Source organism: Choloepus didactylus, chromosome 24, assembly GCF_015220235.1.
Source record: "Choloepus didactylus isolate mChoDid1 chromosome 24, mChoDid1.pri, whole genome shotgun sequence".
Lineage (NCBI taxonomy): Eukaryota > Metazoa > Chordata > Mammalia > Pilosa > Megalonychidae > Choloepus > Choloepus didactylus.
Window position 1 is genome coordinate 2,469,100 of NC_051330.1, and position 11,799 is coordinate 2,480,898.

The window sequence follows — 11,799 nt, forward strand, 5'->3', positions numbered from 1 at the left end:
TTATCTATATTTCCTCTTCCTCCTATTATCTACCTTTAACAAGTTATTTCTCTTTTTCAGGGGCAGGGGATGAGTCACTTTCCAATGTTTCTGTCTTCTCTCTTTTCCCTGAGGCCTCTTCCTCTGAGCTTTTTCTTTCACTCTGTTTTTAATGTCTTACCAACTTTTCTCTTCCTTCTTTCCCTTGTCTAGAAGAGCCAGCTATGGGTTCTTGGGCTGGGGTGATCTAACTGAGGAAGACAAAAGAAGAATGGAGAGAAATTAAGATGAGGGAGCAAGAAGGAGTGGGCTGACATAGGATCTAGAATCATCTCATCTTTGGAAGACTATTACAGAGACAGGATGGCTTCTTATGTTGTGGTTTCTATGAAGAAAAATGAAGTCATTAAGTAGCACAAGCAGAAAAGACTTTTACAAAGCAAGAAAAATTAGCATGTGAAGATGCTAGAATAAGTTATAGGAAAATTTCTTTATATGATATTACATTATACAATTATTTAATCAACAAACATTTATTGATAACATAATATATGCCAGCCACTGTTCTAGGAGCCAGGAATCCCACAGTGAACAAAAATCAGCACCAGGGAACATAACTTTTATTTGGAAAGCAGAAAACAAACAAATCCATAGGAATAAAATGTGGCATGTCTGAGCATTTTGAGAGTTGTGGGACACATGGCAGAGAAGGGGATCAGGGATAGCAGAGGGATTGAACATTCAATAGGGTATTGAGGGAAGGCCTTGCTGAGATGGTGAAAAGGAGGTAGTGAATTATGTGGATAATATCTTGGAAGAGCCGACCATGAGGTTGTAAGAGCCAGTGCCCAAGTCTTCTTTAGGCTGATGTTTGCCTGCTGTGTGGGAGGTAGAGGAGGGAGGCTGGTGAGACTGGAATGAGGAAGCACCAGTTAGAGCAGAAGGAGAGGTAGTCTGTGTGATGTGAATGGCCTGCCATAAAAGTCTTCTTTTTAATTTGAAGCACTTTGGCATTTATTCTTAAGATAGTTCACTCTAGTTGCTATATGGGAAATAGCCTGTGGGGGCAAGGATGGAATCGGGAGATAAGTCCAGTTCAGGGCCATTACGATCATCCAAAGGAGCAGTGGCTATGGCATGGCCAGGTTGGGAGCAGAGGAGGAGAGAAAAGTTGTCATGCCTGGATGTATTTTGGAAAAAGAATCATCAAAATTTTCCGATGCATTTGGCATGTGTAAGAGAAAAAGAAGAGTCAAGAATAACCCAAGTGTTGGGACCTGAGCAATTGTGTTGATCTACCATTAGCTGAGATGAAGAAGATGGAGAACAGATTTTCTCCAGGGAAAGACCAAGAGCTCTTTGATGGACACATTAGGGAGGACAAGCCTTTTGGACATCCAAGAGGAGATGCTGAGTAAATAGTACATATGAGAATCTGGAGTTAAAGGGAGCTGTCCAGGATGGGGAGATAAATTTTATCAGTCAACCACATAGTATTGATTAAAGGATACCTTAAATTTTAGAGCCTTTTCCTTGACAATGGCCCATACTCTTTCTCCTCAGAGGCTCATGGGAATGCAGGGAAGTAAGACAGATAAAATTATCCTTGTTTCACAGATGATGCAGCCACGTCCAGCAGAGACTCAGAGCACAGGAGAAGATTCACAGTTAGTGGTGACAGAACTTGTACCCAGGGCTGTGGTTGTCTTTTCTGGTTTTCTATATGCCATGTTTGCTGTTTACGCAGAGAAAAGAGTTTTCCTGGGAGAGACACTGTTATGTAAGTTTGTTGTGTAGCAATTTCTTATGAGAGAGATGTGTGAAAATTGTGTCAAGGGTGTCCGTGTGTGGGTGTGTGTGAAACAGAAAGAGAGGGAGGGAAAGAGAGAAAGAGAATCTCTTGAAGGTGTTTGCAGCCTCTGCACACAGTGGGCAGCACTGGGCTTGCACAGCAGGAGGAATTACTGCTGTGAAGTGTAGGGGGTCCTGGCTTGTGTTGCTGGTTGGTTGAATTTGAGGTCAATGTGGTCAAGATGGTGCTTGATGGAGGTGTGATTTGCTTATGTAGACCCCTCAACATCACAACTGTTTTTGGGGGTCCAAGGACCTGGGCACATCTTGAGCAGGAGCCAGGACCTGCTGCCTTCTCTAGGGACACACTGCAAGGGGCCCACTTCCCTGGTCATGGATCTGGGCAGCCCCACCCTAGTTTAGGAATTTATCCTGGACCTGTATATGGAGAGCATGTCTTTTGGAGTCATCTCTTGTCCTCTTTGCAGTAAGTAAAGATAAACATGAGTACATCATCATGCGAATGTCTTGTAACTATGAGAGTCATCCATTCATATTGGATGACTAATTTATCACTCAGTGCCCCTCATGGAAAGGAATCAAGCAGTGAACTGCTTTTGCATTCATCAAGAACAAGTTCACCTGCTGAAAGGGCAGACTTTCTGCTTTCAGAAGTGGAAATTGCACCTGCAGAACTTTTCATCATGTGTTATTATTTTTTTCAGTCATCATATTTGTATTGAGCCAGGTACTATGAGCAAGGCACCATTCTAGAGACCGTCAGTTTCATGGTGAATAATAATTGGTGCTTGTATTCTAATGACATGAGACAGATAGCAAAAGGACAAGCATGTAAGCACATTTGTGTCAAATGTCGTTAAGTGCTGTGAGAAAATTAAAACAGAGATGGGGTTAGATGGTACACAGCGTTTGTAGTTTTTCATATGCCCTTCATGGGAGGCCTCTCTAAAAGGATGGCATTTGAGTAAAATCTCAAAGCAGGTGAGAGATAGAAATCTGGAGAAAAGACCATTACAGAGATTTAAAAAATGCAATAGCCCAAATCTGGGAGTGTGTCCAGTTCTTTTGAGAGAATTCAGGAAATTACAGTGAGCAAGATGGTGAGTGGTGGGAGATACGGTCAGAAGTTGGTGTGTGGGGAGGATCATTCAGGACCTTGTGTGCCACTGCAAGGATTTTTGCTTTATTTGGAGTAGCTAGGGAATTCATTGACATATATTCCATCATATGACTTACATTTTAGCAGAATCATTGATCTGCTGTGGGAATAGTCTCAAGGGTTTCAAGGATAGAAGCCAGGAGACCAGGAAGGAGACAACTGTAATAAAATAGATGAGCATGCATGGTGTTTGGACTGGGGTAGTGACAGTGGGAGTGGTGAGAGTTAATTGGATCCTGAGATAATTTGAGTGTAGAGACAAGAGGCTTTCCTAATGGTTTGGACATAGGGAATGAAAAATAAAAGAATTAAAATTGATTCCTGCAATTTTTCTCTGAACAAAATAAAGACTAAAGTACATCTCAAGTCTCCATTACCTTCCCTTATTTTAACACGTATAAATTATCTGTAATGATAATGATATAGTCCAAATCCTATTAGAGCGAGTTTTCAATTCTATGTAATCACAGATGAATGAGTCAGTGTCATGTGGCTAAGACAACACTTCACCTGCTGAAGAGGAATTTTTCAAAAATTCTGAGACATAAAATAGTTCAGTTTCTTCTCTGCTTGCTATGGACATATACAAATATAGATATGCAGTCCAATTCTATGAGGTAGCAGAGATCTTATCATATGTGTCATGTGATATGAAAGAATGTCCTTTTGCATGCCCCAAAGCATATGTTGTTGAGATCTGGTGAATTACAAAAGAAATAGCTGATTGAAGAAGGAAAAGTGAAAGATATAAAAGGAATGTCACTGAATCCCAGAATTTCTCTGCCCGTGTTCTCAGGTGACCTGGAACAACTGAATCATGGGAACATGGCTGAACCAGTCAGCTACAGATGGCTTCTTCCTCGTGGGCATCTTTTCCCATAGCTGGACAGATCTTCTCCTCTTCTCTGCAGTCATGGTGGTCTTCACGGTGGCTCTCTGTGGGAATGTCCTCCTCATCTCCCTCATCTGCATTGACCCTCGACTTCATACACCCATGTACTTCTTCCTCAGTCAGCTTTCCTTCATGGACCTCATGTTGGTCTGTAACACTGTACCAAAGATGGCGGCCAACTTCCTGTCTGGCAGGAAGTCCATCTCCTTTGTGGGTTGTGGTGTACAAATCGGCCTCTTTGTCTCTCTCGTGGGCTCTGAGGGGCTCTTGCTGGGACTCATGGCTTATGACCGCTATGTGGCCATTAGCCACCCACTTCACTATCCCATCCTCATGAGTCAGAGAGTCTGTCTCCAGATTGTTGGAAGCTCCTGGGCCTTTGGGTTAATAGATGGAGTCACCCAGATGGTGGCATCCATGAGCTTCCCCTACTGTGGATCCAGGAAAGTGGACCACTTCTTCTGTGAAGTGCTCTCCTTGTTAAAGCTGGCCTGTGTAGACACATCCATTTTTGAGAAGGTGATCTTTGCCTGCTGTGTCATCATGCTCTTCCTTCCTTTCTCCATCATCATGGCCTCTTATGCTCGCATCCTTGGGACCGTGCTCCATATGAACTCTGCTCAGGCTCGGAAAAAGGCTCTGGCTACCTGTTCCTCCCACCTGACAGCTGTGTCCCTCTTCTACGGAGCAGCCATGTTCATCTACTTGAGGCCCAAGCGCTACCGGGCCCCTAGCCACGACAAGGTGGTCTCTGTCTTCTACACAGTCCTTACTCCCATGCTCAACCCCCTCATTTATAGCTTGAGGAACTGGGAGGTGAAGGAGGCACTGAGGAAGGGGCTGGCCCGATGTAAGATTGGCAGCCAGCACTGAAGCCAGGGCATGCAGCGCCTGGCTCTGCCTCCTCCTGACTGTGTGATGTTGTGTGTTATGTTACATGTTTTGCTTTGTGAGAGTGTTTCCTCATTACTAATGGAATCATGACACCTGCCCTACTTCACAGGATGTTTTGGGGGTCACTGAATGTAAAACTACAGCCTCATGCAGAAGTGGTGCATTGCCAATATTGTCATCATTGATGGCTTATAAAGTACTCTGGCTAAATTCATTCTATTTTGTAATTCACCTTTTATTGAGTACTAAGTGCTGACACTGTCCTTTTCCCTTTACGTATCTTTTCGTATTATTTAATTGATTTGGGCTAATAAACATGGATATCTTTAATGGCAATAATTGAACCTTTGTAATTCATCTAGAAAAGTTCTTAACTTTCTCTTAGGTGCCATTAGAGGTTTATAAAGCTTCCTTTAGGGAAAAAAATACACCCATATCACTACTGTTTATAGGTTCTTCCAGAAGAGATAATATCTTGTGTCTGTATATTACCAGTTCCTGGCCCTGTTACTTATAAATAGCAATTGCTCAATAAAGGCTTGTTGAATAAAATTATATATATGAAGTATTTTGTAAAGCGCTGTTAATATGCCAAATTTGCTATGATGGGCTGTGATTCATGTCAGCACTTCAAGTTCTTAAGCAGTGAAAGTGTATTTCTTCAGGGGGATGACTGGAGCAGGAATTAAGACAGAATTTGAGCCATTATTTTAAAACTTATATATCAGTCAGAATACAGTGAACAATCAAACTACATTAGTTATTTTAACAAAGGGAATTTAAAATAAATCATTGTTCATCAGGAAATGGACAAATGAATTGGACAAGAATACTAAAGTCATGGAGTAAAAACTGCAGTAAGAAGCTACTACCTCTAGGTCTGGGAGAACGAGGGGAAAAGGCTAAGGTAATTAAAACCTGGAATCTTGGGGCCCAACCACCTGAGAAGTGGGAGTGGGCAGCTGTGCTCCTTCCTCATAGGGGGCCCTAGGGAGGGGACAGCCAGACCTATGAGAAGGCTGCCCCACTCCTGCTGGTGGTGGAAACTCCAGAGCTCAGAGGAAGCAGAGCTGAGACCCAGACTTCTTAGCAGCAGGGGCTCTGTGGTTAGTTCTGGGACTACAGGTCAGAGGTGTGTCTCCATTGAAGACGTCTGAAGAATGAGCCCTGGTCAGCTCTTGCTTGTGTCTCAGAAGGGCAGGATGAAACTGGTTCTGGGAGTGTGAAAATAAAACCTGCACATGACACACCTGCCAGGATTAATAAACATTGTTAGGTTGATATTGACAGGCAGAACACAAATCATGAAGAATTATTTTTTTCTCTCTTTCTCCCTTATGGTCTCCTTCTAGTTCCCCTTTTGGTAGATCCTAACGTGACGCTTGATGACACTGCAGCCCCAGCATCACAAATCAGAGTGGAAGTGTGGGTTTGGAGCTGCAGCAATAGTTTAATAACTGGCAATGTCCACCGACATCATTTTACCCATATTTGAATTTCAATAATCAGTAAGACGGGATTTTTCTCTTGCTTAACAAGATGTAACTACCCTCCATACACTTGGCATCCTTCAACAGTCATGATATCATCTGGGCAAAGTTAATTAAAATCCAAATTCAGTCACAATCTCATCTGAATACTAACTACCACCAACATCCAGTACATAGAAAAATAGAGGGTTGAGAAAAAGAAGATATTAGCTTGCACACATGTACACATGCATACACATTCACACACCCCCCAGCACCACAATTGGTCATGACCCCATATATGATATTTATACCTCCCTTCTTCCACTTCCCATTTTCTACTTCCTTTGCCCTCATCTAGAACCTCATATGATTGGGATTATTTGCATGGTGGTATATCCACATGATTCCAAAAAGGTGGTATTGCCTCTGGTTGGTGACTGTAATTTTCCATTATCTTTTACTACTGGACATGGAAGTATTGATAGTGTACCAAAGAATTCATTTCATGAAATTTTCCTCCCTATTGCTAGTGTTTTGCAGAAACCCAATATCCCTTTGGTCATCAGAGTCAACTACTCCTCTCCAGTCTAGTACAGCTTGTTTCTTGCCTATCGGTCCAGTGTCATGAGGAACCCAAAATAACCAGGTAAAATTTCAACTTCCAATGCAATGGGGCCATTGTTCTGTGGCTATGTGAGAAACAGCAGCATATATTGATTGCTGATTCAAAGTACATATTGAATTCTGTGAGTTGGAACTTTGTTTTTAGGGTCTTTTTTCTGAAGTGTCACTGTAAATGAATTGGTGCCATTACTGAGGTTAATTTCTTCTGGATGATTCAATATATGTAGACCAGACAAAGTCATGAACACAAGTGCACTGCTGCCCTTCACTTTTGATGTGAAACACATTTATTGACAGAAGTAATGTTGTTCAGAATGCCTAGACGGTATCTGAGGCATTCTGCAAGCACACATATGGTGGTGCTGTGAGATGCATAATGAGTGAGGGAAACAAATTCATATCCAGAATGCATGTCTATTCCAGTGAGATCAAATTGCTAGCCTATTCATGATGAAAGAGTCCAATATAATCAACCTCCACCAGGTGACTAGCTGCTTCTTCAAAGTAAAAAGGTGCTATGTTGGGGCTCAGAATTGTTTTCTGCTAATGGAGGTTTCTGCTAATCAGTGATAGTAGTAACCAGATCAGCTTGGAGTGCCTATGCAAAACCTCCTACCCTACAGCGCTATCCACTTTGAACATAACACATTGAACAAGCACAGAAGTTTTTGGAAAAGATGGTAATTTATGTCCATGGAATAAGGTGTTCTATCAAATCTTAAGATCACCAAGATCTCTGTATGGAACAGGAGAATTTAGGAAGTCATGAAGCAAGATTGTGAAAATTTACTGTTGGCCCTGGTAGGTAAGCAACCTACTTCCAGCAGTCTATACAAGGTATTACAGTGAAAAAAATATTTTCCAAGCCAGTAAATTTCTTACCCGGTGTCATGGTTGTGTTGATTTGCTCCAGTAAAGACAAACACATTTATAACAGCCACTGTTTTTAGAGTTAACAGCTGATTATCTTTAAGATAATCCACAGTAATTCTTCACATACCTTTCACCTTCTGTACAGGCCAAAAAGACATGTTGAATAAGTGTGCATTTCAAGTCTTTTCTGGTATCTCTAATACCAGTTATTCCCCCAAGGATCCTGCAGTATTGACTTGGCTTACTCTCCCGGTAGTAATTGGAAGTTGATAGGCTTTCACTTGTTCTTTCTACCTTAATGAAACTTACTCCACAGATCAAAGAGCCAATATGTGGTTTCAACAAGTTTATGAATAGGCATATGCCAAATATACATCTTCTGATATAAACAGAAGATAGGTTTACAGTTCTGCTTGGCCCATTGTGATTTGCACTTGGGCCAAAACGTCGCTTACTCCTCATCACCATAGGTTCTCACTTTTAATGGCAGATCAGAGTGGTGTTCCTTGTCACCAGGAATTAGCATCAATGTAGGGTCAGTTTCTAGAAGGAACAAAGACACCTGCATTTGCAAGGCTTAATTACCAGGACTCAAAACTAAGGATCCTACATCAGTAAAATTTTACTATTTATTGCAAGAAATTCTTCCACAGGAAAACAAATCTGTCAGTCACAACATAACCTTGTTACTAGTTTTATTTAAGCAGTAGACTGTTCAACCAGCCTCATTTCAAGGAAAATAGATAATTCAACTGGGCAAACTTAGTTGCTTTTCAAATAGCTGTTTTCTCAACACTACTCCTCTATAACTTATAACTCATAACTATGTCCATCAATCCTATTATATCACTTATTTTGATCATTTCCAATTAAGTCCCTGCATGGCAAGAGCTGCTGCAAAATTTTCAAGCCCAGATCTTTAAACCCTATTAGCATCTACCTTTGATTTTCCATGTCTGAAGCACTATTAAGTTTCTGTCAAGTTGGCATTTACTTTTATTCATGAGTAATAAACTTGGACTTGTTTGACCAGCAGGTTATTCTAGTGGGTTTTTGGGGAATTCAGTAATGAACACTATTAACTCATAAAAAGTTTGGAAAGAGAGAGGACACAAATCAGAAAAATTGGATATAAAAATGGGGAACATTACTACTGACCTCACAGGAGTAAAAAAGGATTATGAGAGGATACTATGAAAAATTGTATGCCAATAAATTAGATAATCTAGATGAAATGGAAAGATTCTTAAACACACAAGAAGAAATAAAAGACCTTAGCAAACCAATTACTTGTAAAGAGATTGAATTAGTCATCAAAAGCCTCCCAATAGAAGATGGCAGCATAAGGAGGTGTGGAACTTAGTTAGTCCCCTAAAACAACTAGTATATAGCCAGTAATAACTAGAAAATAGTCTGGAACATCTGATGGGGGGACATCCAGACATCATACACCAGTCAGGAATGGGTGGAATGGCTGAGATTGCTGCATAGAACTGTAAGTAAAACTCCCCAAACTGCAGAGCTGGTGCCCCTCACCCACTGGCATTGCTGGCTGAGTTGCAAAACTTGGCTGTGGGTGAGTACGGTTGAAAGAGGGAGGCTAAGGGCATGTATGACACTAGAAGATAAAGACTGGGATTGTATAACTTAGTAAAACCTAGAGTGGTCAATGATGGTGATTCAGTGTACAGATAAAAGAATGTTTTTAAATGAGAGAACAAATGAATGTCAACATCGCAAGGTGTTGAAAATTGGAAGGTATAGGAGAAAAATACAATCAATGCAAAGTAGAGTGTATGATTAATGGTAACATTGAAAGATGCTTCCATTAATTGTAACAAAGGCAATATACCAAAGCTAAATATCTGTGAGAGGGGGATATAAAGAAGTGATACAGGATTCTTGGTGGTGTTGATGTTGTCTGAACTTTTCATTGTATTTTATTTTTATTTTTCTTCTATCTTTTGCATTTTTATTCTTCCCTTTTACCCCCCTTTCTTCTTTCTTGGGGGAAGAGATGGAAATGTCCTCATATAGATTGTGGTGGTGAATGCATAATTATGTGATTATAATGGGAATCATTGATTGTCTACTTAGAGTGGACTATATGGAGTGTGAATAAAACCATTAAAAAAAAGAGTGATGCTAGTGCTGGATAACGTGGAGAGAGGGATGTACCTATTCCCTGTCGGTAGGGACGTACAATGTGCAGCCCAGCCAGAGGGCGATGTGGTGGTTCCACAGGAAGCTAACTACAGGGTTGCCATATTGTTCTGCAACCCCATTATTAGGTATATTCTTGGAAAAACTGAGAGCAGGGACATGAGTGGACATCGCATACTGGTGTTTATGGCAGCCATATTTATGATTCACCATGGATAGAGGTGGCCTAAGGGTGCATCGACTGATAAACAGAATAGTGAACTGTGGTGTGTACATACAATGGAATACCAAGTGGCAGCAAGAAGGAATGAAGTTGTGAGGCATGTTCCTAGGTGAATGGACCCTGAGGATAGTATGTTGAGTAAATTAGCCAGAATCGAAAAAACAAATATTATAACACCTCAAAAATATGGACTAATGATAATATGAAAACTGTAAGAATTGAATCTGAGAGCACAGTTTATCAGAGGAAGGCTTATTGTAAAGGTCCCTAGATTGTAAGCTCTTACAGCAATCAAATCTATTTATGAGTTGTAGTGGTTATCTCTAAATTCTGACATGCTGAGCTGTTTGTGTATAACCTGGTCAGTCCCTTTAACTTCGGGTATCTGAGTGACACCTGAGACTCAGAGCCAGAGCTCAGCAGCTATGAATGTCAGCATTACCCCACACAGCAAATTTTAGAAAAGCTGAAAAAGAGATCAGACTTCAATTAGAGATATGAATGAAATGGACTTGATTAGAACTAAGGTAAATCAGACTAAAGGGAAAAGGATGATATTGACTGTGTTTTAAAACTTCAAATTCTGTGTGAGACCAAAGAAGAGATGTTTATTTGGTGCAAAATCTCTATTTGCTGTAGAACACTATATAATTTAATTTGTATGGTCAGTTTATTCAAACACCATAATTACATGGAAACTTGAATAGGGGACAAGACCTGGTTGGCTTTATAGGTTAGTGTGAAACCCTGATATATCCCAGAGTAATTTGGGCAGAGAATAAAAAGTATATGCAAAGCCCCCTTGAGGGATTTGGAGGAAATGTGGAAATATTAAACTTCCCCAACTGGGGAATCCCTGATATTTTCACAAGCATTGGGGACTACCATTGTGGTGAGCCAGATCCTCAATCTTGGGGCTTGCCCTTATGAAGTTTGTTACTGCAAAGGAGAGGCTAAGCCTACTTATACTTGTGCCTGATAGTCTCCCCCAGAGAACCTCTTCTGTTGCTCAGATGTGGCCTCTCTCTCTCTAAGCCAACTCGGCAGATAAACTCACTACCCTCTCCCTGCATGGGACATGACTCCCAGGGTTGTAAATCTCCCTGGCAACGTGGGACATGACTCCTGGGGATGAGCCTGGACCAGCATCATGGTATTGAGAAAGACTTCCTGACCAAAATGGGGGAGAAAAATTAAACAAAATAAAGTTTCAGTGGCTGAGATCTCAAATGGAGTTGAGAGGTCATTCTGGAGGTTATTCTTATACACTATATAGATATCCCTTTTTAGCTTTTACTGTATTAGAATATCCTGAAGGAAATACCTGAAACTGTTGAACTGCAATCCAGTATCCTTGATTCTTGAAGATGATAGCATAACTATATAACTTATATGGTGTGACTGTATGATTGAGAAAACCTTGTGGCTCACACTCCCTTTATCTAGTATGGACAAATGAGCAGAAAAAAAAGGAGTACAAAAAGTAAGTGAATAATAGGGGGGAAATCATTGTATGAAATGTTTTGGGTGTTCTTTTTTACTTTTATTTTTATTTTTATTCTTATTTTTTGGAGTAAGGAAAATGCTCAAAAATTTATTGTGTTGATGAATGAGCAACTATATGATGATACTGTGAACAATTGTCCTACACTTTGGATTATTATATGGTATGTGGATATATTTCAATAAAATTGCATTTAAAAAACAC

At 40.6% G+C, this 11,799-nt stretch overlaps 1 protein-coding gene across 1 annotated transcript; it reads left to right on the forward strand.

Annotated features, from left to right (window-relative positions):
* The first annotated feature begins 3,767 nt into the window (after positions 1-3,767).
* On the forward strand, positions 3,768-4,715 carry LOC119520063 (olfactory receptor 56-like). Its single transcript, XM_037817815.1, has one exon. The coding sequence runs from the start codon at positions 3,768-3,770 to the stop codon at positions 4,713-4,715; it is 948 nt and encodes a 315-aa protein (XP_037673743.1).
* Positions 4,716-11,799: the final 7,084 nt, after the last annotated feature.

Coding starts and splice junctions, on each gene's coding strand:
- LOC119520063 (XM_037817815.1), top strand. CDS start 3,768: ATGGGAACATGGCTGAACCAGTCAGCTACAGATGGCTTCTTCCTCGTG.